Raw genomic sequence first — 24,004 nt, 5'->3', positions numbered from 1 at the left:
TTAAAATCTTGATGTCAAACTCGAATTTAAATTAGTGTCTACACTTAATTTAAGTTATTTAATTTCATTTCATTGACACTCACAAAGATGTCAAATTAAATGCCTTAAACTTTAATTAACACATTTTTACATCCATATGCAATATGCATCTCAACATAATTATTATTTATAAATGAATTTATTTAATATAATTAGTAACAAAATTAAATTCATAAATAAGCATAATAAAAGAGGATTTATCAACAAAGAAAATTTATGCACGAGCAATAAATTCTACTACATTTAATGTCATTTTTAAACTCGCAAAATTAATCTACTCTATAACAAATGAAATGTTAAAAGGTGGTACATGAAAGAAAAAGAGAAGAAAAAGAAAAAAAAAAAAAGGGTACATAATGCATGTCTTAAGGCCCATATAGAGGAATTTATGTCAATTTAAGAAGAGAGAAAGATGTAAATCAATAATCACAAATCACATTAAGATGAACAAAACTATGGTTCAAAAAATGATTAAAAAGTACTTTTTCAACCTCCTAACCATCAAACTTGATTATTCATACCCAATAAACTATCGTATAGTTTTAATTCGATAAAACCTTGTGGATATCATTTTAAATCATTCTAAATATGTGTGGAAATAGGTCATACTACCCATAGATTAAAAAGAATTGACCAATACATTTAACTATTCTTTGGCAACGATCATGTTAAAACACAATGTTGTATTTTTTTCATTTTATCTCTAAACCTTGTTAAAATACAATATTGTATTTTTTTTCACTCCATCTCTAAATCATTAAGATGAAGAACAAAACTATGGTGTAAAAAATGATTAAAAAGTACTTTTTCACCCTCCTAACAAGAAAACTTGATTATGTGTACACTAATAAACTATTGTATGGTATTAATTCAAATAAAGCCTTCAATGGATATCATTTTAAATCATTCAAAACATGCGTGGTCATACTACCCAGAGATTAAAATGAAATGACCAATACATTTATCTATTCTTTGACAACAATCTTGTTAAAACACAATGTTGTACTTTTTTCGTTTTATGTATAAAACTTAGGAAAAGGCTTCATGTTTCATTCATAGAAGTGCTAGTGCTTTATGAGTCTTGGTGATTGGCCCGAACATACAAACACAAATACTTCATACATAATCTCAAATATTACAATTCAAGTATATAATTCATGTAACATTTTTGACTTTGGAATCATTTTGTTTGAATTATATTTTAATATATTTGACATGATCAAATCATTAGAAATCACAAATTATTAAATTTGTTTTACAGCAGATACTGTATAAACTTGAAAGGTCCGCATCTAAATGGCACCTTTTCAAGTTAATAGTGTTTTCTACCATGTTTCATATTATGTTTTATCAAGACTTGACTACATAATTTTTTAGCCAATCTCATGAATAATAATTCCCACAGGTTTATCATAAGAATAAATGGTCTGTTTTTAACACTCATTTACAAAGGTGAAAGATTAGAACTCCCCACGAGATCATCCATCCTCATACCATTTATGAGAAAAAGTTATTGTATAACACCACTCTCAAATAAAAGACAATCGAGTTGAAAACACATCATCTACAATAACACCACTTTTTTACAACATAAGTCCAAACATTAAAAACAATAAACTATAAACCTTACATCCATTTACATTCGAAACCTCCTCACTTATTACATTCAAAACCTCCTCTCCTCAAATTTGACATCCAAGCAAGGAACACACTTATAGGGTTTATTTTAATCCGATACATTGCAAACCCCTCTTAGTTTAATACAAGTAACTCCCTTCAATCTTTTTTTAAACAAGTAGATCTGAAAGAAAAAATTGAAATATACTTGTCCAATCATATTTAAATGTTAACAATTAACAAATAAACATACTAATAACTAAGAAACCACTTTGGTTATCACGAGTGGATAAGCAAGACACTTAAAAGTGGTACAGAAAAAGTGGTACAGAGATAAATTGCCTAGGGCAACAAAATAAGCACTATATTATACCCTAATAACTCAGCTACTAAAAGAAGACAAAAGGGTATATCAAATAATAATTTTGTAGGCCATAATGAATAAACTTGATATCCTACGTATAAACTATCTAAATAAGAAATATCACACCCTGATACCTCAGCCACTAGAGGGAACACATTGGTAAACTGAAAAATTTTAATACAAAAGACTCTAAACATAGAAGTCGAAACTCAAAGCATAGCGGGGAGGGGCCTTGATCTAAGATAATAATTGCCATTGGCATACCAAACCTCCATTGGAGACAATTTCACGTGCAACGCAACAATAATAATGCATGCATCTTCAAGCTTAATCAGGCACATCCCAAGTAAAAATGAAATTACAGTAACGCATACTCATCAAAAGTTCAGTGTTCCAAGCCTGACAATGTAAAAATTTCATGAGCGTAGATCTACAAGTTCTGATGTGTACTGTTTCTAAATTATGGATGGATAATCTGACCTGAAAGGATGATGTACTCGATAAGATGTCCCTACTGGTGGAGTTCATCCCTCCTAACAAAATTGAACATTTTAAAAGCTAACTTGAGTGTTCGCGAGGACATCTTCAATATAATTTCAAACGCAAAATTATAAAACTAAAGAGAGTAGAATACAGATCAACTGAGACGGGCTGTGCTTTTCTAATGAAGTGAAAAATCTACAAAGCACAGCCAATTCAACATTCTTTAAAAAAGTTACTCATAAAGAATCGGAACTTTCAGAATCAATAAAATTTGCATTATAATTTGGAATTTGGGTACATCAACGGTAACTGAATATATAAACAGTACAGTCTCTCTCTCACACAGATGCGTGAACTCAACAAGGTGTCCCTACTAGGTTGTTTATCCCTCTTCAAAGAAATTAAAACAAGAATATCAGGAATAAAGATTTAAAACTTTTGGCAGAGTTGCAAAGTCTACAACCCTTTTTCAATTGAAAAATATGATTTAAGAGCTGACTAAAGTACAAGTCAGTACAAGATGAGCAGTGACTTTCTAATCAAGCAAAAAAAAAGCTGGATAGCAGAAGCATCACAAACTTTAAAGTTGTGACAAACCATGTTTTGCTAGTAAAAACCTACAAAGAGCCAGCACAACCTTTAAAAAAATTTTAGCATAATTGTGTTCATGTGACACCAAAAATTACTGACAACTTATTATTATATGAACAGCTATCATATCTGTATCATACAAACAGCTCTCTCTCACACACACAATGCAGATCGTCATGTCTGTGGGTGCAAGATACTCTTCTCTTATACTGCAGCAAAAGATTTTGCAATAATTTAGAGATGATACCTAGACATTGTGTTCCACTATGTGCTACAAGATCTAGAAATCAGAGCCAACAAAATCTTTACCAATTTTACCATAATTAGATCTTTGTGACATCGACAGTAACAGACTGCTTGCTTATAAACAGCTGCTATGTCCAAACAATCTCTCTCTCTCTCTCTCTCTCTCTCTCTCTCTCTCTCTCTCTCTTGATCTTTGTGACATCAACAGTAACAGACTGCTTGCTGTATAAACAGCTCCTATGTCCAGCTAATATGCATAGGCCAAACAAATGCATAATTTAGAAATGACACCTCTGCTTAACATTGTGTTCTATGTGCTATAAGATCAGAAAAGCATAGCCAACACAACTTTACCATGATTGGATCTTTATGACATGAACAGTAACTGACTGCTAGCTATATAAATCAGCTCTTGTCTACCATTCAAAAAGCTCTCTCTCCCTCTATCTCTCTCTCTCTTTTTGGATCATTATGTCTCTGTGCAAGATAATCTTATCTAATACTGCAGATCCCAGCAAAAGATTATCCCAGGATACGTAGGCCAAACAAATGTTCTGCTATGTGCTACAAGACATGAAATGATAAACTATAGAAATGATACACTCACTCCCATCTCTCTCACCACTCTCTGATACTGCAGATCCTAGCAAATAATTATGATTGCAAGTGCAAGGCAAACTCTGCTAACCTGCCTGTGCAGGACGGTCTCATCATCTAGAAATTATACCTCTGCTTGTGTTCCACTATGCGCTACAAGATATGAAATGATAAAATCATCTAGAAATGATACTGCAGCTGCAAACTCACTCTGGAAATGATACTGCAGATAAACTCTCTCTCTCTCTCTCTCTCTCTCTCTCTCTCTCTCTCTCTCTCTCTCTGTGCAATGCAAACTCTGCTCTGATACTAAGCTAACCCTAGCAATAGGTTATGTCTGTCAATGTATAATGTATGTAAGTGCATGGCAAACGCATCATCTAGAAACGACACCTCAGTTTAGCATTGTGTCACTACGTATTACAAGACATGAAATGATAAACTCGTCTACAAATAATACCTCTGCATAACATTGTGTTCCACTGTGTATTACAAGAGATATATGATACGATTTATTGAACAACATTTAAAAACAATTGGTACAATATAAAATGACAATTTCAAGAATACTTGCATTGCAAATTATATGAGATTAAAAAGCTATATGTCTACCAATATAATACCCAAAATGTTAATGTTTTTTTAAATAAACATGCTTCTGTTTCCAAATTGTTTACCATTGCCAAATTGCATTTCAAGGTTATATACTACTATTATTTACTATATTTACAATATGTTCTTAAAAACATAATAACTTAAAACTCTCTTGGTCTCTATGACTTTTGCTATTAAGTGAAGTTTCCAAAAAGGATAGTTGATACCATGCTGGAAAATGATTGACGGACACCAAAAAAGGGTATAACATGACCACACAAACAGAACAAGCTAAAATCTGCTAATTCCAATATCATGCATGCTAATCGTGAGCACGTCAGTGGACAAGAATACTCAGTGTTTGACAATGTAAAACATATATAATAAACCTATTTCAACAATCATAGCATTGACCATGCACATCTACATGGAGGTTACATATCAGTAACAATTCATAACACAAAACATATTTCAAAAATAAAAATAAGAACTTAAGTGAAATAACTCCAGAAAATATCTTCTGACAAGACAACAAAAACCTTAAGCCGAGCCAATAGCCACTATCCTTACAATACTTCCAAAAATTTGCTACATCCAGATTCCAACCAACAGAGCTCGTTTTAAAGGGTATACAGACAACCCTTGTACTCTGTAGTATTTTCATAACCAAACTTAGGCGCTCAGAACTCTAGCTTACCTGTTGATGATAAATCCCAATATCCATAGAAGTTACATATCAGTAACATTTCATAATACAAAAAACAAATTTCAAAAATATCAAGAACACAAGTAACTCCAGATATTATCTTCTAACAACATAACAGAAAGCTTAAGCCAAACCAATAGCCCCACTATCCTTGCAGGACTTTCAAAACTTTGCTACATCTGATTGTACATAGAAAAGATTACCCACAGTATAGAACTCAGATTCCTACCAGAAAAGCTCATTTCAGGGTAGATAAAAAACCCTTGGTGCAGCATTTTCATAATCAAGATTAAGGGCTGGGAGACTCGGAACTCTTATCTTACCTGTTGATGATAATTTCCATATCCAGGGTATGCACCATAAGCATACATTGCTGGATCCTGAGGAGGAGGGGCATAACCATAAGTTTCATATCCCTGTCCATAGTAAGCCCCATTCCACTGATTTGGATCAGCCTGCGGTTGTCCTTGATGCTGCTGTTGCTGCATTAAAAGGAAACATCAAAAAATTCAAAACCATAGAGCTGAATAATGCTTCTCCCACAAAACGATTGAGGAGGATTCATGTTACCTGCTTGTTTGCAGGGCTACGACCCCAAGATAGCCGTATAGTTTGCTGACCAATAATAGTACCATGGAGTCTTTGCAGGGCTTCCTCAGCAGAGGCTCTGCAAACAGAAACAAACCAAAGGTATTTTCAATCAAAATATTCAAAATCAATTTATAGGATGTTTCAAAAATAAATAAACAAACCATAAAATACAGCTTTTGGATATTTCAAAAAATTAAAAAAACCCTCCTTTCGAAGTGCTCGGCTTTTCTAGAATCCTAAGAATTCATTTCAAAATTCCAGTCCAAAATTTTGGGCCTATTTGGAGCAGGGATGAAGATCTCTTTGTATGGAATACGGATACAGTTTGCTTCTTCCTTCTGTTGGCCCTTAATAAGATTTGGCACTCTAAAGCTTGGCCCAATAGGTACACTCTATGTTTAACACAGGAGGAAGATTGTTCTCTACTTCTTCATTGTGAATTTGCAAAGAGTATTTGATATAGGTTCCTGGACAGTTTCAATCTTAATGGATACTCCAGAGTTCGTTCGATGATAGTTTATAGTTTGGAAGTGTCTAATGGCTCTTAATATTCTTCAAGAGTTTTAGAATGCAGCTCCAAAATTCATTGCTTGGAAGGTGTGGTTGAAGACAAGACAATTGATAAAATTTTCAATGCTAGAGAAAAAACAAAACCATATCTGGAAGGAGATATCAAAGACTTGCTCCCATAGTATCACCATGCAAAGCTATTTGAAAATACAAAGGTCAAAATTCAAAGACTTGTTCTTGTAGTATGACCATGCCAGCCATTTGAAAATCCAAAAGTCGAAAATTCAAAGACATCCAAAAGTCGAAAATTCAAAGACTTATATTCAAAGAACAGTAAGGTCTTACCTTTACTAGTTATATAGATTTAGAAATCTATTATATTTTGAAATTGACTAGTTGTTAGGGTTATAAAACGATTTATTCTAACATTTGTTTTGTGAAACAAGCCCTATTTGCAAGACGGGTATACCTTTGCTGCAAAAAAAAGGAACCCTTTTATTGTATCTTTTGATTTATGTAATTGAATTAGGAGGATACAATCGTACTCATGAAACGGTGGAGAGCAGTCGGCATTCCTGGAGGTCTTGCTTAGGAAAGAAGCAGACTCGGCATTATTGCCGATAATAGAATATTACTGGGGGATACTTGCTATTGTAGTATGACTATGCAAACTATTTAAAAATCCAAAGGTCAAAATTCAAAGACTTGCTCTCATAGTATGACTATGACTAAGTGGACTATCTCGAAATCTAAAGAGGCTAATCCTACTGATGTTTCCACTTTGAGAAATCGACTAGATATCAGGACAATTTATGGCATTCTCTTCATTAAGCTTAGAATGTAATGAGATGGCTCCATCACTTTACTGGGTTCAATTATAATTAGACAGAACCTCAAAGATGAATCTGGGGATGTCTAGATCAGGTGCTCTTATTACAAATTTTTCATGCATGCATTGCTTTTTCAGATGGGTGCATGAACTACTTTCTGCATGCATGCATCACTGTATCATGTATGCATAGGATTTACATGCATGCATCTTTTTGGCACGCTTCATACTTGTATGTAGTGTTTTTACCTTGCATGCATAGCTTTTTCATGCATCCATTTTTTCCATTCATAGGTTGCTCTGTGCATGCATACTTGCTTTTCCTGTTTCTGGACGTTTTGTTTTAAGCAGTTGTTTTGGAAGATTGTCACCTCCACATGTCTGACTTTTGCCACGTCTCTTGTTGTGATGTTAGGACTTATTCCCTCTTTTTGATAATAACTTTTATTATCAAAAACATCATATAAGAACAATTCCAGAAACAAATTCTACCAAAATAACAAAATCCTACCTGCTACCGAACTGGACAAATCCACAGCCTTTACCAACAGGTATCTTCACAGACACAAGTTCGCCAAACTGGCCGAAGATCTGCCTCAAATCATCATCCGTTGCATTTGGGTCCAACCCACCCACAAAGATCTGCATAAATTACATCAATAAATTGTTAAAAAACAAACAGAAGACATTTGAATATATATAACATATAATAGATATAAACTCACAGTTGTGTTGTTTATATCAGGGTCTGACTGGAATCCTTGGGATTGGTGTCCATTACTGCCTGCTGTGAGCACAAAAAATTAGGGGACATATACCCAAAACATGCTACAATATGGAAATATGATACAAAGAGAGAATATTAAAGTATGGGAAAACCATGACCAAAGCAAACCAAGGATGTTAACAATAACTTTTGGGAGCAACTAACATATGACTGCTGATTAAATTATGTTCTTATAGCCAAGATATCAATTATTTTCTGACAGGCCAGTTTAAGATATTTAAAAATTTAAAATCGGTAGTGACCATGCTTACAATAGCATTATAACCACTCAAACTGCTAGGTTCAAAACCAATGTGTACAAAAGAAACAATTAATACACAAGTTAAATGATATTCCAAACCATATGCATAACTTGTGACCCTGGCTTGACCACTACTTTGGAAGTCACCTAGTTTGATGCAGTTGATTTTGATATTTACAGCTAGAAACATTGATTTTTTAATGAGTAGGTTGGTTTCCATATCATTTATGTGTATAATACCGATTGTAGGCCATATATAATATCAAAGAAATATGCATCTTGTAAAAATATCTAGCAAATCCCATTATGTTCCATCTAGAAATAATCTATGTTACTGGATTAGTGGTTTTGGGTCTGGGTACGGGGCTGGGTTCGACCCAGGTCCGGGTTCGGTTCGGGTTTGGCCCTAGATTCGCCCAAGGTTTGAACCAGAGCCTAACCCTAGGCAAAACTGGGCATTTCTGGCACCATGGGCATCCAATAATGGACTCCACAAGTCAAAAAAAATTCTAAAAATTAAAAATGCACCCCCCCAACCCTAATTTTGCTCTACCTTTCCTTCTTTTTGTCATTTCACCTCATTTCTTCAACACAAAACTTGCATTCTCACCATTTTTTTAGTCCACGCTGTATTTGAAGGTTACTGACTTAGATGCTACAGTTGCACAGCCCAAGTCTCAATAGACGAGACAGCTCTTGCACTTTACATAGACGCATCTGGTGGGAGTGGCAATCTAATACATTGTGGTTCAAATGAAGTTGAACCAAATGTTGACCTTGAATCTTCTGATGGAGATGAACATGGATATTAAATATGGATTGTAAATTCAATTTTCATTGTGTAATAACATTTTCAGACTTAATATTATCATTTTTGCAAATCATGAGGTTTTTAAAAAACTTATTTAGAATTATGGATTTTTGAGTATCACTATTATCATTTTTGCAAATTATAAATATGCTATTATGAGGTATTTGAAAATTCTATTTACAATTACAGATTTATGAGTATCTCTTCTTATACTTAAGTTTCCGGAATCGCCCTGGCAGCCTTCAAATTGGGTCCTGGTCTGAGCCTGGTCCCCTGTGGATTCCACCCGGGTTCCTCCCAGGCAGCTGGGTCCTCTCTGGGAGAAAATGTTCCATAAACCCGGTTATAAATTTAGAACGTTTTCCTCTGTATTGTATACCAGATTTTTTTCAGTTCATTCACATACAGCTGCAATTTGTGTGTTGTTAAAGTGGATTTGTATGGATCTGAGCAACATCTGCTGCAGTGATATGCATCATCAGTGATGGAGTACTGCAGGGATTTTAATGCAAATGATATTCCATTACCTAATTACAGTAATACCATGGTTGTCAGTTGTCTAAGACTCTAAGCATTAAAAACCTTTCAAACAAAATCTAAAAATGCTTTAGAGAGAGAAGTAAACGCATTGGCAATTATGGATTTATCATTTATCATTTATGTATGGAAAGTAAGACTAAGAATTAAAAACCTTTCAAACAAAATCTAAAAATGCTTTAGAGAGAGAAGTAAAGACATTGGCAATTATGGATTTATCATTTATCATTTATATGTATGGAAAGTTACATTGTATATTTCATATTTGTATGGATTGTATCATTGTAATAATCAATAATGGTAGTGATAGTTTATATAATTATATTTTATAATTTTGATGTATGAACATATATATAATATATATAAATATATATATACCCATACCCGCATCCAAGGGAAAACAAATTTTGCCGATTCTGCGATTTCATACCCGATTCTGTATCTGTATCCATACCCAAATTGGGAACTTAGCTTATACTTATACATTTATAGTTATATTTAATAACTTTGAAGTTTGAAGACACGCACATGTCCGTACCCATACCATACCCAAGGAAACAAAAAGTTGCCATACCAGCATACCCAATTCAGTATCCCATACACAAATCGGCAACTCGGGAAATAATCATTCACAAAATTAGTTCAATGCTATAAATTATAAATATTTCAATTAAAAATGCTTTAATAATCGAATAAGAGTTTCTCTAAGTCATTCCCAAAACAAATAAATGTAATAATGGGCTACAGAAATACTAAGGAAAATCATTTCCAACAATGTCATTTCATACAGAACTGTAAAGCACATTTTAAAGTAAAACAAACTCCCTGCACAGATATGGCAGTAGAGTTTGGTAACTTATTTTCCTGATCTTGGTCCATCTGCAAATATACCCAACACCAATTATTTAATTTAATATTTTGTTTTTCTAAGTCCCAAATCATCATTATTAGAAATAAAATTCTACAAAAAAAATCATAAATCATTATCTTCAAAAAGCGCTCAGCTTAGCCCAACACTCGATCCTTCTGCAGACATGACATGAATTACACGAAAGTGCCTGTGGAAATTGTAATGGCCACCATAGGTACATTAAACTTGAAAAGACAAATAAGAGAGAACCAGTTATGTAATTAACTTTGATGGCTAAAGAAGCCAATGGCCACAAACCAACCAACCAGAGGGAAGCATAAAAATTCCAAAACACTTTAAACTTAATAACAATTAATAAATCTGCTACTCTTGGCTATACCTTAAAATTATGGAAAATATTTTGCAATAATAACTGAAAAACATCATCCTTGGGAAAGCCTAATAGTAATTTACGAACTTACAATACTCATAATACATAAAGAACACCACCCTCCACTCTGGTATTAGCTGCCAAAGGCATCTAATTAAGTTGGACAGATAACTGAACGAAGAGAGGACTTCATTCCTTTCCCCAAACCATTTTAGAGTATCTAGACAAAATATAGTTGACCTTGACAATTTGGGAAAGTTCAACTGAAAACTGGTGCAGAAATTTTACAGGTGTGAGGATGAGATAGATAGGGCATAATCTAAGGTACTTGTGATTTTGGGTTATAGCCAATTCTGATAAGAAATTCTTCAGAGTAGAAAATTAAAAAGCATTTCATTCAAGTAAAGCCCTTCCATGGGCTTGAATAAATTGACAGATGTAAAAAAATGCTAAATACTGTTACTGTTAATTACACAATTGGTAGCTAAGCATGCATTTAAAGTGTACTAATTAAACTTTAACTAGCATTCTACAGGTGTGCAACCAAAAACTAATAAACAAGATGCCCAACCAGTTTAGGGAAAAAAATCAGATACCAGAAACCCTAAACTCTATGAAATACACCATAAGCTTTGTGCAACTCCAAATAATATGTGTTCAAAGAGAATTGCTAAACTTTAACTAGTGTTCCAAGGGAAACTAATGACCAGCTAATGCTGTGGATGAAAGTTCCAGTATCATTATAGTAGTAGATGCAATAGAACATCAAATTAATTAGGAAACAAAACACACAAAAACAAATTCCTCAAAAGGAAAAATAGAGTAACAAGAAAACATACTGCACAGATACAAAACAATTGATGGCAACATCAAAATGCTTAGTAAATGCTAAAAGGATAGAATGAATTCAAATGCATAACAAGCAAAACTGACCTAAATGAGGCCACGCACTAATAAGGCGCTTTTCTGCTTTGTTTGTTTCCAGGTCTCTAAGTATGCAAAGCCTCTTGGCATCCTGCTTTGAGACAACATGAGTTTTATAAGCTTGCTAAACTTTAAAACTCGAATCAAATTTTTGCCCATTTTCAAATTGGAAAGGAAAACAATTGGAAATTTGACTTTGCAGGCAGACTGTAAGCAACAGGGAATTTCTCTTCAAGCAGCAAATCCATCAAACCACCACCATAGAAAGGTGCAGACTCGAAAAGCCAGTTGCTCAGGGATCCTTTATTCCAAAAGCTACTCCCTACTGATTAAAAAATTTGTCATCCAGAAACAACATTCACAAATTTGTGGTGGCATTATAAAGGAGAGTGCTATCACATGTTTAGACAAGACATGCAGATCCAATGCAGTATGGAAAATGCAGATATCATGAAGCAGATTCAAAAAAAATTATATATATGTTATTATCATCTAAACTTTCACAGGAGAGGTGTCCCTTAAGCAGTCTGACTTAATTGATGGATGATATAATTCAGATTTAATACAGAAAGTAAATTTCTAAATATATTATTATCATCTTAACTCCGAGGAACTTGTGTTCTCCAGCAGTTTAACTTGAAAATTAAGGATATAGTATAAGTTCAAAATAACAACTGATTTGATTACATCTAAACTATTAGTATAAATAAGATTCAAGATGCTTTGATTCAATAATCTTACATATTAAACCATCCAAAGACCTACATAATACAGTGCCCACAAAACAGATAATGATAAACCATATCAAACATACCTCTAGAGGGATATGGCTGCTGAAATCCTGCAGACTTCCTTGGGGTAGCTGCACTAATTCTCATGGGCCTTGTCGAACAGTATTGACCATTCATCTCAGACATTGCTCGGGCTCTCTCATTTTCATCCCCAAACCTCACAAACCCATAACCTTTTGAACGCCCAGTGACAGAGTCTATAACAACCTTAGCACCTTTCACCGAGGGGTATCGACTCTGAAAAGTCTCCTGCAACTGTAAATCTGTAACATCTGAAGCCAAATCCCCAACAAATATAGAATGATCTGGACCTCCATCTGTACGCCTTTCTCCCATGCTAAAAGAAGCCCAGTTCAGCCGGAATGCTTGTTCAGTATTAGGCATCACTGTTCCATTGTAACTATGCAAAACCTTCTCAGCCGATGCACGTGAAACGAACTCCATAAAACCATAACCCTCTGACTGTCCAGTGTGTTTATTGCGTATGACCTTTGCAGAAATAACCTGCTCAGAGCAATATTGAGGACCAATTCATCATTAAAACCATATCAGGTTGAAAAAGAAAATATTTAGGAACAGTTCATCATGCCAAGCAAGTGTGCTGGACAAATATTGACTTATCTCCACCATAATAACTCAAAAACAATTGTATTAAAACAGATGACAACAATAACTATAATATAGTCAGATAGACTACATAAATGTACAAGCAAGTAAATTTATTAAGAATCTAAGTTTTGTTTGGAATACTTCTGTTGACAGAGAGGAAGGCTGACATGCAACACACTAATATGTACATATTGCAACTCAACTTCAAATCTATGTTACCTCCTACACCATCTATGTATAATGCGACCAAGAGAAAAAATCACTAACATCCAGAATCTCAACTGTAGATTTATCTTTCAAATATTTTTTTGGTTCAAGTGGTATGCCAATTCAGATAGTCAGACAAGAAGCAACCATAAGTGAGCCTTACGTAGAATTCCTATTTAATGGGTGTTCTTCATGCTTTAGAATATTTGCCCAAATTTGATTTGCCAAAACATATTTTCAACATATCATCTCTTAGATTTTTTTTGAATATGGATGCTAAGCTTAATCGTATAAGAAATGCCAACAGAACATAAACCATCCCATCTTGGTTCCTCTAATGCATAAGTCAACTCCTTTACCCTATATGCAAACTTCTGCATATGCATTAATCAATATGTATATTCAGTTCACTGTTTTTACTCACTGTAGTTATCCACATGATTATTTTTTTAAATCCTGTCTATGCTTTATCATCTGTCATATAGTTTTCCAATGTCCCATTTGTGTAGTGGTTTCCACATACGTCTGTTGATGGTTCAATCTCCATTAGCTTCTTCTATCCATTGACCTAAGTGTATGTATCACAATATGGAGACCTAGAATTAGGCATAGACTTATCATACTAAAGAACCGAATTTGTTGGACACGGTGTTGTCATTGATGTCAAAGGTGCTGTCAGAGTTGTCATTGATGTCAAGGTATTCAGAAGTTGCCATAGCATGCATTGTGTTTGAAGGATAGTGTCAAGTATGTTCAATAGATTCCTTAATATTATCAAGATATTCCAGCAATAGTTGTTCCTGCTTGTCTAGCATATTTGCAGAGGTCCAGAATTGTCTGTGGTACTTTTCTGAGGTTTGTCACTCAGAAACAGTGCGTGCACCTGTTGCACTATCATGGTGTTGTGCTCCGCATTCAGCCACAGTTGTGAGTTACGGATTGTGGTTTGGAAGTAAAGTGAAAATACATATAAAATATCATATTCCAGAGTTTCTGTGGATTTGGGTCAAGTGAACAAAAAGTTAGAGATAACATAACAGAGTGTTCACAGTGTTAGTTGTTTGACTGTGGTAATGTTTCAAATGGATGCGCCAGAGGATTGTAACATGCACCAGCCGGAGGAAGCGTGTGGATGCTCATTGGGGCCAGTAGAGTGTATGCTGGTTAACACGTAGCATGTCCCCACTCCTGGATTAATGTGTGGGCTTTAGGACCTAGCCAACTACACATTTGACTAAGAAACTTGTTCATGGCCGACTTGCGGATATTGCAAATATGTTCAAGGAAAACACCAGAATGTAAATATCTTTGGAATGCATATATATTGCAATTTAGTTCATTCCTGAGAGTGTTAAGAAAATAAGTATGGCAGAAGAGAAGTGCAAGCTGCTTATTCTATTGGCAGAGATGAACTAAGGTGCTCAAATCAAGTTGTAGATCTTATGCACGCAGTAGGAGTGTTCTGAAGTTGATCAGATCAGAGAGATTGTGAAGGTTCAGCCTTGGAGATCCCAATAACATAGCTATCGTATGCTTTATTGTTAAGAGGTTGGTGCCTCATCATCTGAGTTGGTGCTTAGTTATTGGATTAGGGGATTGGTCTCCTATAGGTCAGTGCCTGCAAATCTGATTGGAGATTGGTGTCTCCATCTTGGTTAGTAATTCTTGTGGGTTGGTGCCTACAAAATATTGTAAGTTCCTTATTATCTTTGTGAGGTTGGATTTGGGCTGTAGGTCCAGGCAGCTATTTTCACTGTTGTTTTTCCCTTCCAGGTTTCCACGCATATCTGGTGTTCATTTGTGTGGATGTGTCTATGTTCATCATTTGGTTAGTTGCTTAACAGTTAAGGAAAGATTAGTAAATGCTACTGATGATGAATTGGGTTTGAAGTTAAGTTTATGCATATTCTGATTCACTTCCCCCCGAGTATATTGTGTGTCTAACAGAACTCGCTTTACCTCTTCATGCAATCTTTTAACAATGTCTACAGCAGAATTTTAAACAAAGGTGTCACAGGCAAAGCCATCTGACAACAATGTGAGTGAACAATTTATAATAAGACATTTTTTTTAATGATAGGAGGGTGTGATATGGAATTTTGCATTGACACAAGAATTTTCTAATTAAATAGCACTAGTTTTTTTAGAGAAAAACAGGAAAATATTACTGAAAATATGTTTTCCAATTCCAAATAGGTGTGGCAAAAAGAGAATTAAGTCTTCTATAATTTGGAAAATATCCTGGAGGTTTATTGAATAAGTCTATTTTCTAGCTCAATAATAGTGCCACAGAAGACAAGAAAAGATTATTTGCTTGGGCCCAGGTTCATGAATTTTTCAGAAGCACCCACTGGGTATTTTAAGGATTGCCCTCTTATCCAAACCACTCGCACTAGATAATACGATATACATGTTACCGAAAATTTGCTCAAACAAAACTGCCTAATGTTTTACACTTTGTTAACAAAAACCCAAAGACTTTGAAATTCACTATCCAAAATCTTTAGCATTTCCAAACTAAATGTAATAAATCCCAAACCTTAAAAATTTTCCATGCCCTAAATCATTTACAGTTCTGTAAACCAATCAGAAAACCGAAGAATATCGTGTAGAGGCCATTGAAACGCAAAATATCTCAATTAGAAACCAAACTACATGGAAGTGCAAAAAGAAACACAACATTTTATGACCACAAATTATAATGAAATAAGCTGAACAGTATCGATTCAATCAAGTATCATTAGAGTCAAAGGTTAAAATCCTCGGAGAAATATGACAAACAAATTGTTCAAAATGGGCAAAACGCGTCCTCCAACTTGTTAGTTTTGACAACCCACAACAGAAAATGGTGGGGTTCGTCACAGGTAATTTGGCACAAATGATACAAATCCTGGGTGAATTCAAAAAAGTGGTTGTCCCCTTAGAGTGTATTTATCAAATCAAAAATAAATGTATACTAAAGTCAAAATGCAAAAAAATGGGTAGATGCGAGCCATGAGTTAACTTAAGCGTAAAATTAAATAAGGTTGGAGCAAGAGAGGGGTGAACCAAACAAACAAAAAACAGCTGGTCATATATATCTCATGGGTAAGGAGGACAGAAAAAAAAGGTGAGATGTAAGTCATGGATGAACTTCCCACAGAAGAAAAAAGATAGTCCTAGTCATGGGCTAGTCATGGGTGTTTATTAAAGAAAACTGGGCTAGCGCAAGTCATGGGTAAATTTGAGAAAGAAAGGCTGCAACAAGTAATTGGTGAATGTGACAAAATAATGGTAAGAACAAGCCATCAGCGATTTTGACAGAAAAAAATACTAGTGCAAGTCATGGGTAAGCTTACCCAGAAAAAGATTAAAAATAATACAGCAAGTCATGTGAATTCAGGAAAAAATAAATAAAGGCTATATGCAGGTCATGCATGAATTTGATTAAAGAAAAAAAGCAATTCAAATTATTGGTGAATATAACAAAGAAAAAAGGAGCTAAGGATAAATTTACAAACCCTCTATCGCAAAATATAAGCACATGATTGCTGACGATTATGCCAAATCCTAAATCAAACTCAAAAACATAAACTCGACAAAGGGATGGCAAATTCCGGGTGATTTCAGAAGCTGAAATGAAAGTCCAGTGTGACCTAAGAAAAGGTACGCGTACTGGGTAAATTAGCAAAAGAGATACAAATAAAGAGTGGATTCAAAATAGGTACATACCCCGTGCTAATTAGACAAAGATACAATTTCAGGGTAAATCTATAAGAGATAATCTAAGCTGATGTTTACGAGTACTGGACTCGATTTTTTTAAGACGAACACAAATTGCTAAAGCCTTTGATTTACAAAATAAAAATTCCCCATACCTCTCCCGTATGAGCAAAACAAGAATGCAAGTAATTTTCGTCCATCCAAAACAGCAGATCGCCAACCCAAAGCGTCTTCACCTCATCACTGGACATCGGCTGTTGGTGCTGCTGTTGAGGTGGCATTTGCATGGGCTGCTGCTGCTGCTGATACTGAGGCTGGTTTGGGTAGAACGCCTGTTGCTGCTGATATGGCGCCTGTGGATGATGTTGCTGCTGTGGCGGCGCCTGCTGCTGCTGCATCACCATCCCCTGATTCACTTGTTGCTGCTGCATATCCATCATCATTTGCTGATGCTGCATCCATTGCTGCTGTTGCTGCTGCTGAGTGTTTGCATCTGCGAGAGGAGGCCCAGCGCCTGGTGTAGGTTGCATCATTTTCGAATCCGATAAATTCTTTGAATAGCTCGAATTCGATCTAATAAAAATAAAAAACCACCTTGAATGCCCTGAATTGGAAGAAAATTTCGCCTGCCCGAACAGAAATCCGAGCTAGGGTTTGAGGGGCTAGGGTTTGAAAGAACTGTTATCATGTGGTATTCTTGAGATTAAATAGGCTGATCTCATTTTCTTAATCGAGTAATTTTTATAATATTAATTGGTTCTCGATTCCGATAGCGCTGACCGTCGGATTTTGAGCGAGGGTGGAATGTCGTCCGTCGATTCGATAAAGGGTCATCGACGGTGCTCGACGGGCTTTAGATCGCACATCGTCGGGGATAATATTTCGTTTTTAAGAGTCGCGATAAATTTTCCAATTTCGGTGTTTTTAACGTCGAGGATATAACTAACTAATATCTAGATATTTTAGACTAGCATTTAGTACCAAAGGAGGTACAATGGTTATGTTAATTAACAAAATAAACGTTAAGGAATATATTGGAGTATACAAATAAATGAATGTGATAGAACACCACAATTCACGTAAATGAATATCTAGTTGGGATCCTCCTCAAAAGTCTTTTGGGATTTTTCGCTGCACATTGTAATTGAAATGGTTTTTGTTGTGCTTCCTCCATAGCTAGTCAATGGTCTTAAGATCAGAGGCAGAGATAAATGCCACCGGCTAATCTCCACACAAAATAGCAAATCTACAAAAATTTAAAACTGCGTAACATGACGGTTTTTCATCAAATTTAATAGCATTGCAGAGGTGGATTATGAGGATTGGAATGGTGAAAAACACTTAAAAATTTGTCTTATTATGCAAATTATAGTTTTCGTATGGACGGTGTTTTTGCATGGAGATTAGTCGTTTTCAAGATAAATTGAAACCAAAGCCAACATTTCTTTAAAATGTGACGAAGCAAACCCAGTCTTCCTACATTTTTGTTGCTTCAATATGTTTACAACAAATGAAAAGTAAATCTAAAACTATCAAGGTTCTAGAGTTGCCTGATCCATTAGCTCAAGATAAGATTTGATTTGATTGAAATTTGATTTGATTCAATTTCCTCTGTTTTGAATGCAAAATCATCTGATTTTTTAAATCCAAAGAAGATATCATTGTACATTTACAAGACTACTTTAATAGTTGATTACAAATAACCTGCTAAATTTGGTCCCAAGTACCAATAATTCAGGTGCATATCATGTTCATCTTATAAGTTGATCATGCACACCATAGACTTTTCATGCATGTATATAAACATCAACAAGCTTCTTCTTTATCAAACATACTTAAATATTGTATAGCAAAGGTTCATAGGAAGAAGCATTCATGCAATAGAAATCAAAACATGGTTAAACTAACATGATTTTGAAAGATTGACATCAACTAAGGAAATAAATTCCTTATAGTCATCAAAGGTAGAAGAGTCAATGCATTTAAAACATTAAAATATATTTTAAATTTTATCTACGCATGTTCTCGGGCAGGTCATGTAAACAGACAATTGTGCATGGTAAATATAGCCAAAAGAAAGGGTTCCAAAAAGGTCAAGTGCAAAGTATCTTTTTTAAAACCAAACAAGTTTGCATTAAGCAGAGTAGTAATATTGACAAAAAGCATGGATTAATATAGTAATGTCAATCATCTCACTACCTGAATCCTAGAATCACTTAAATTGTTTGCCAAAAGATGCAAAAATGTAGTTCAAATAACCACCTTCCCCTCTCTGTTAGATGACAGTATCCTTAGAATTTTCAACAAAAGTATGCAAATACATTTTTCCCTACAAACTGGTAGCAATGCAAAGATATTTTCCCTAGACAAACAAGGAATTTGCATCAAGATAGGTCTTCCCAACCCCAAATCAATTGCTTGGAATTTCAAAAACTACACATGATCATTAACATTGACATGGACATGAACATCTTGTTCATGCTTACGACTTCCGTGTATTTTAGTTTGTTTAGAGGATAATTTGGCAAAGCTTGTGCTTCCAGTTAGTTTTGGCAAAAGATAGCACTGTTTTTCTCTGCCATCTAGGTCCTCCAACCATTCTAAATATTTGGATAGAATGTAGATTGTTTTGGAGAGGATTTTCCTTCCTAAATCTCAGGCTTTCCATTTGAAGATTCGTTGTTGATGGCTTTGCATTTCTCTGGTGCCATGTTGCTGGTAAATTTGAATTCCAAGGTGAGGCTTTTGTTACATTTCATGCTAGAACCGCAATGATTGTCTGAGGAATCCTCTGAAAGTGGCTTTGATTGACGGATTGTTGGAATATCGAATAATACAAGATTTAAACAAATTTGCAGTGCTTGTTAGTGGGAACAAAAATATCTTCAGAGGAACTAAAAAATTAATAGGAGAAAAATAGTGTAAGACATCACACTTCATGACACATTTCCCACATATAATAGCCTATCAGTTAATTAATTTTCATTAATTTTGATCAAACTATTTTTTTTAATTTAAGAGAAAACTTGTAACAAATCTCCTTCCTTTGGGGAGTTTGTTTTTAACTTTATAACTAGTTGGATCTTGTAGACTTAAATGGTTTCCATTTCGATATCTTATCTCAATTCCTACACTAATTAAGTGGGTTTTTCTTATAGAAGGTAGAAGTTTTTATTGGCTAGATAGACTTTCTAAGTGGACTTGTCAGTCCACAAAACTTTGGCAAACCTATCTCACGCCCTCAAATGAATTGTTGGTTGCCACAAAACAATTAAACAATATTGCAAAACCTCTTTCAAAAATGGCATTTATGATTGCAAGAAACTTTAGATGTAGAATATTTTCACATATTAAGTTTTATTCGCCCACTTTTCCCGCATACAGATGTCACTTATTTAATACATGTGTGACACCTCTCCACAACTAATTCTAACTAAACTAATGCTACACCTTTCACCAACTATTTTATATTATACCACACCTTTCACCCAATAAATCTTCTCATTAATTCTTGGTTTTGAGAAAAATAGAAATGTATGCATTGAAAAAATTAACCATCCTTAACAACTACCCTAACTTTTCATAAATACATTAGATTGAATCGTTCAAACCAGTAGCACATAAAAGAAACTCCTCATATCTCATGAACCAAATAATAGGTATTTTCATTACATGTTATAGGTGTAATGGTGAAAAATTAGGGTTTTTATCATTAGATGTAAAAATCATTAATTTAAAACTTAGGTACCACTACATTAAAGAGGGGTGAACCTAATACATCTAGCCTCAAATCAGCAAGGATAGGGCTGAGGATTCTTATTAGATTCACTGGATTAGGATTTGATTCTCTTTTTAAGTTGAATTGTGAAAATGTTGAAATTAGGGTAAATGCACTAAAATTGAAGTAATTATGCATGAATATTGAGCTATAGTCATCAAATCGAGCCACATGGATCTAAGTATATATAAGAGTGTTTGAACCTATTCCTAGAAAGAGCACCTGATTTGTTGAGACTAGAATGCCTATTGCTCAGGTTCTCCGCACTTTTCATCGTCTAAAGGGGAATCTATTCGTCTTTGTGAATAAAGCCAATTCAGAAGACTAGAGCTTCGTACATGTTCATGCGCACAATAGGGAAGGGAAATAGGTTTGGAATAGAGACTTGTCTAAGTCAAACCCTGGTTTAGAAATTAACTTTGAATGAAATATTGCAAAATGAAATAAATAATGAAAAGGTATACCTCATATCTGCAATTATTGATGGTGGTGCTTTGCTTCTTGAATGTAATCACATATAATCACACATACATGCTTGCATATTAATGACTTAATCCTACTCCACAATAGTTAAATGAAGAATATATAGCCTTGAAGATCTCTATAAATTCTTGATAATGCTTCACAGATGCAAGAATGCTTGATTTCTTGGAGACTTGTAATTGCTTAGATGAAAATGAGTTGAGAAGGATGTCTTGTATAGGGATTTCATGATTGAAATCACCTTTAGGCAAACTTAGAATTAATATATTTTCACATGGAGCTAAATTTGAATAGGATAAGATTGCCCAATCATCCTCTTGAAATTTGGGGAAAAAAGTGTGGGGACAGAATGTCAAGCACTTTGGTCTCAACCACTTTTTTTGAATTTATAGGGATGTGAGCTATCGTGTTTCTAATGCTAAATCCACCTCGGTGGCTCAAACCAAGATGTGTAGATATGCAAAATATGCTTTGAGAGTTGAAATTAGGGTAGGATTCAGGATAAATCGAGATAAAATGATAAAGGGTACACTTAGAATTAAGGGCCCAAACAAGAGTGTGATGATGTAATAAAGTGGAATAAGACCCATAATATTGAATTGAATGTTAATTAATTACAATAAAGGTCCTATAACGCATAGAGGGAAGAGAGATACTAAAATAGGTGCTAGGAGAGCGTGAAATTGGACACACTAATAAAGGGTGTTGAATTTAGGACACTACAGTAGGGGAAATGAGTTTCTAATTATTGTAAGAAAAAAACTTGGTTGATCATTATGATATCTCTAAGATCACAAATATTGTTAAATGTGTTTTTGTTTTTCTTCATTTCAAAAGACACACCATTGGGAGCTGGGACTACACTTGTTCAATGTGGAGAGACTCTTATTCTTATAGCTTCTCCCTTAGATAATAGAATTAGGAATATGTAATTGTTATTTATCAACATGTGACTAATTTATTTCTCTCTCCTCTTTATTTGTTTGAAGCACATGTAAATCTTTCTTAATTCGTTGGTTGAAAACTTTGTAATCAAGGGATGATTACAAAATGTGCTTTTCAGCTACAATGTGATGAGATTGAATCTCTCCTCCCAAAGGGGAGGTTGTCTTCTTATTGCAATCTAATAATTGGTACCTATTTAACTCCTATCTTCTAAACTATTTTCCAAGGTGTTACAATCACTTTATTCTCTTTTTTTAGAATAAGTGTCCATCCAATTCTCTTTCGTTGAAATGGATTTTCTTCCTTAACAATAAAACACAAATTATAAGATACTAACTAAGGCAATAATAACCGATATAACTTTAAGTCAAACAAAATAATGACCTAAAGATGTACCAATGAATCTATACTAACCCAAAAACCTTTGTAAGCCCAAAGTCTTATATGGTCTCTCTAATTGATTCTTGAAAAATAACTTGTAATATGTAGGTAGCCCAAAGTCTTATATTTATATTACAATATTCTCTACTCCAAATAGATAAATTGACGTGGCACTAAGTCTCCACCTTATTATCAAATGCTGATGAATGATTCAAAATAAAATACTATAGCACAAAGTCTACAATATTCCACCTTTATACCTTTTAATCCAACAACTTCTCACAATGTACAATTCAATCTTTAAACATAATATGCTAAGAATGGCATAAGAACACTCTCACCATACAATAAAGTGTGTCCAAGACAAAGATTGGAAAACAACTCTACTTTATTGATAGAATATTTAGGTTTTCACTTAAAGCACAAAGTCTTTGATAGCTCTACAATCTAATAGTTGATGCATTAGCCAAAAGATGAATATTTACAATCAATTCGAGTTGCTTTATATAGATAGGAGCCTTGAGAAAATCCAAGAATTATACAACTAATTTTGACTTATTCAAAGTACAATCCAATTTAGTTTAGGACCTGTACTTTCTTTACATGCAAATTACATATGTACAAGTAGACATGTAAAATATAAAAAATGAAAAGCAAATTACGTACTACAAAATATGATAAAAAACTACTAAGTGTCGAGGGACACTTCTTCTTCTTCATTGAATTCTTCTTTAGAAATTCTTCAAATTTGCTAAGGGCTTCTTTCATTAGTGACTCATCAAGTCCATTAATTTGGCTGGCAATGGTGTGAACCCAAGTGATTGAATCACCTATGCTGACGTACCCTTTCTTATGTTTCTTCAAAAGAGATTCTAATTCTCCCAAGATTAACTGAAAATCTACTAATTTGTCAATAGAAGAAACTACAAATTCTTCTTTGTCCATTCTTTACTAACCAGTAGATTGAACTCTTGGAATTGAGTCAACGGGCATAAACTTTGTTACAAGCTAGGGTTGTCGTTGCACCAAAAGATCGACCTGTCAATGCCCGATACAACCACTAGACTTATAGAATCCACAGGAGGCTATTAAACCATGTCACAAATCCCCGTGAGGGACGTTGGCCCACTGCCAAGAATCCCCCTCCCAGCGTCACTCGCCATGGCCTACGTGATTCAAACCTATGACCAAGCTCTGATACCACTTGTTACAAGCTAGGGTTGTCGTTGCACCAAAAAATTGACCTGTCAATGCTCGATATAGCCACTAGACTTATAGAATCCACAGGAGGCTGTTAAACCATGTCACGAATCCCCACGAGGGACGCTGGCCCACTGCCAACAAACTTTTGGTCCTTATCCAATAACTTGCACAAAAACTCAAAAAAATTATTGATAACA

The 24,004-nt window shown here is 34.5% G+C and overlaps 1 protein-coding gene across 4 annotated transcripts; it reads right to left on the bottom strand.

Moving 5' to 3' along the window:
• Positions 1-2,176: 2,176 nt before the first annotated feature.
• On the bottom strand, positions 2,177-17,909 carry LOC131047643 (polyadenylate-binding protein RBP47). Of its 4 annotated transcripts, XM_057981429.2 has the most exons (8): positions 17,173-17,909; positions 12,523-13,003; positions 7,893-7,954; positions 7,679-7,809; positions 5,808-5,904; positions 5,561-5,719; positions 2,501-2,553; positions 2,177-2,419 (listed from the first exon to the last, which is right to left on the bottom strand). In XM_057981429.2, exons 1-7 carry the CDS (start codon positions 17,548-17,550, stop codon positions 2,545-2,547), a joined length of 1,317 nt encoding a protein of 438 aa, XP_057837412.1. In that variant the 5' UTR covers positions 17,551-17,909; the 3' UTR covers positions 2,177-2,419; positions 2,501-2,544. The 4 variants fall into 4 exon arrangements, with proteins under 4 accessions (XP_057837412.1, XP_057837411.1, XP_057837410.1 ...); XM_057981428.2 differs by having other exon boundaries at positions 2,177-2,553; XM_057981427.2 differs by lacking the exons at positions 2,177-2,419; positions 2,501-2,553 and adding an exon at positions 4,816-5,228.
• Positions 17,910-24,004: the final 6,095 nt, after the last annotated feature.

This window comes from Cryptomeria japonica, chromosome 10 (genome assembly GCF_030272615.1).
Source record: "Cryptomeria japonica chromosome 10, Sugi_1.0, whole genome shotgun sequence".
Taxonomy (NCBI): domain Eukaryota; kingdom Viridiplantae; phylum Streptophyta; class Pinopsida; order Cupressales; family Cupressaceae; genus Cryptomeria; species Cryptomeria japonica.
The sequence above is the reverse complement of the archived record's forward strand: the minus strand, read 5'-3'. Positions and strand labels throughout refer to the sequence as shown.

Bases quoted from the DNA above. Each gene is read 5' to 3' on its own strand.
- LOC131047643 (XM_057981428.2), bottom strand. From the start codon at position 17,550: ATGATGCAACCTACACCAGGCGCTGGGCCTCCTCTCGCAGATGCAAAC. The intron at 13,004-17,172 runs GTATGGGGAATT...TGCTCTGAGCAG, and splicing joins GTTTTGCTCATACGGGAGAG to GTTATTTCTGCAAAGGTCAT. The intron at 5,905-7,678 runs GTAGGATTTTGT...TTCTGTTTGCAG, and splicing joins TTTGTCCAGTTCGGTAGCAG to AGCCTCTGCTGAGGAAGCCC.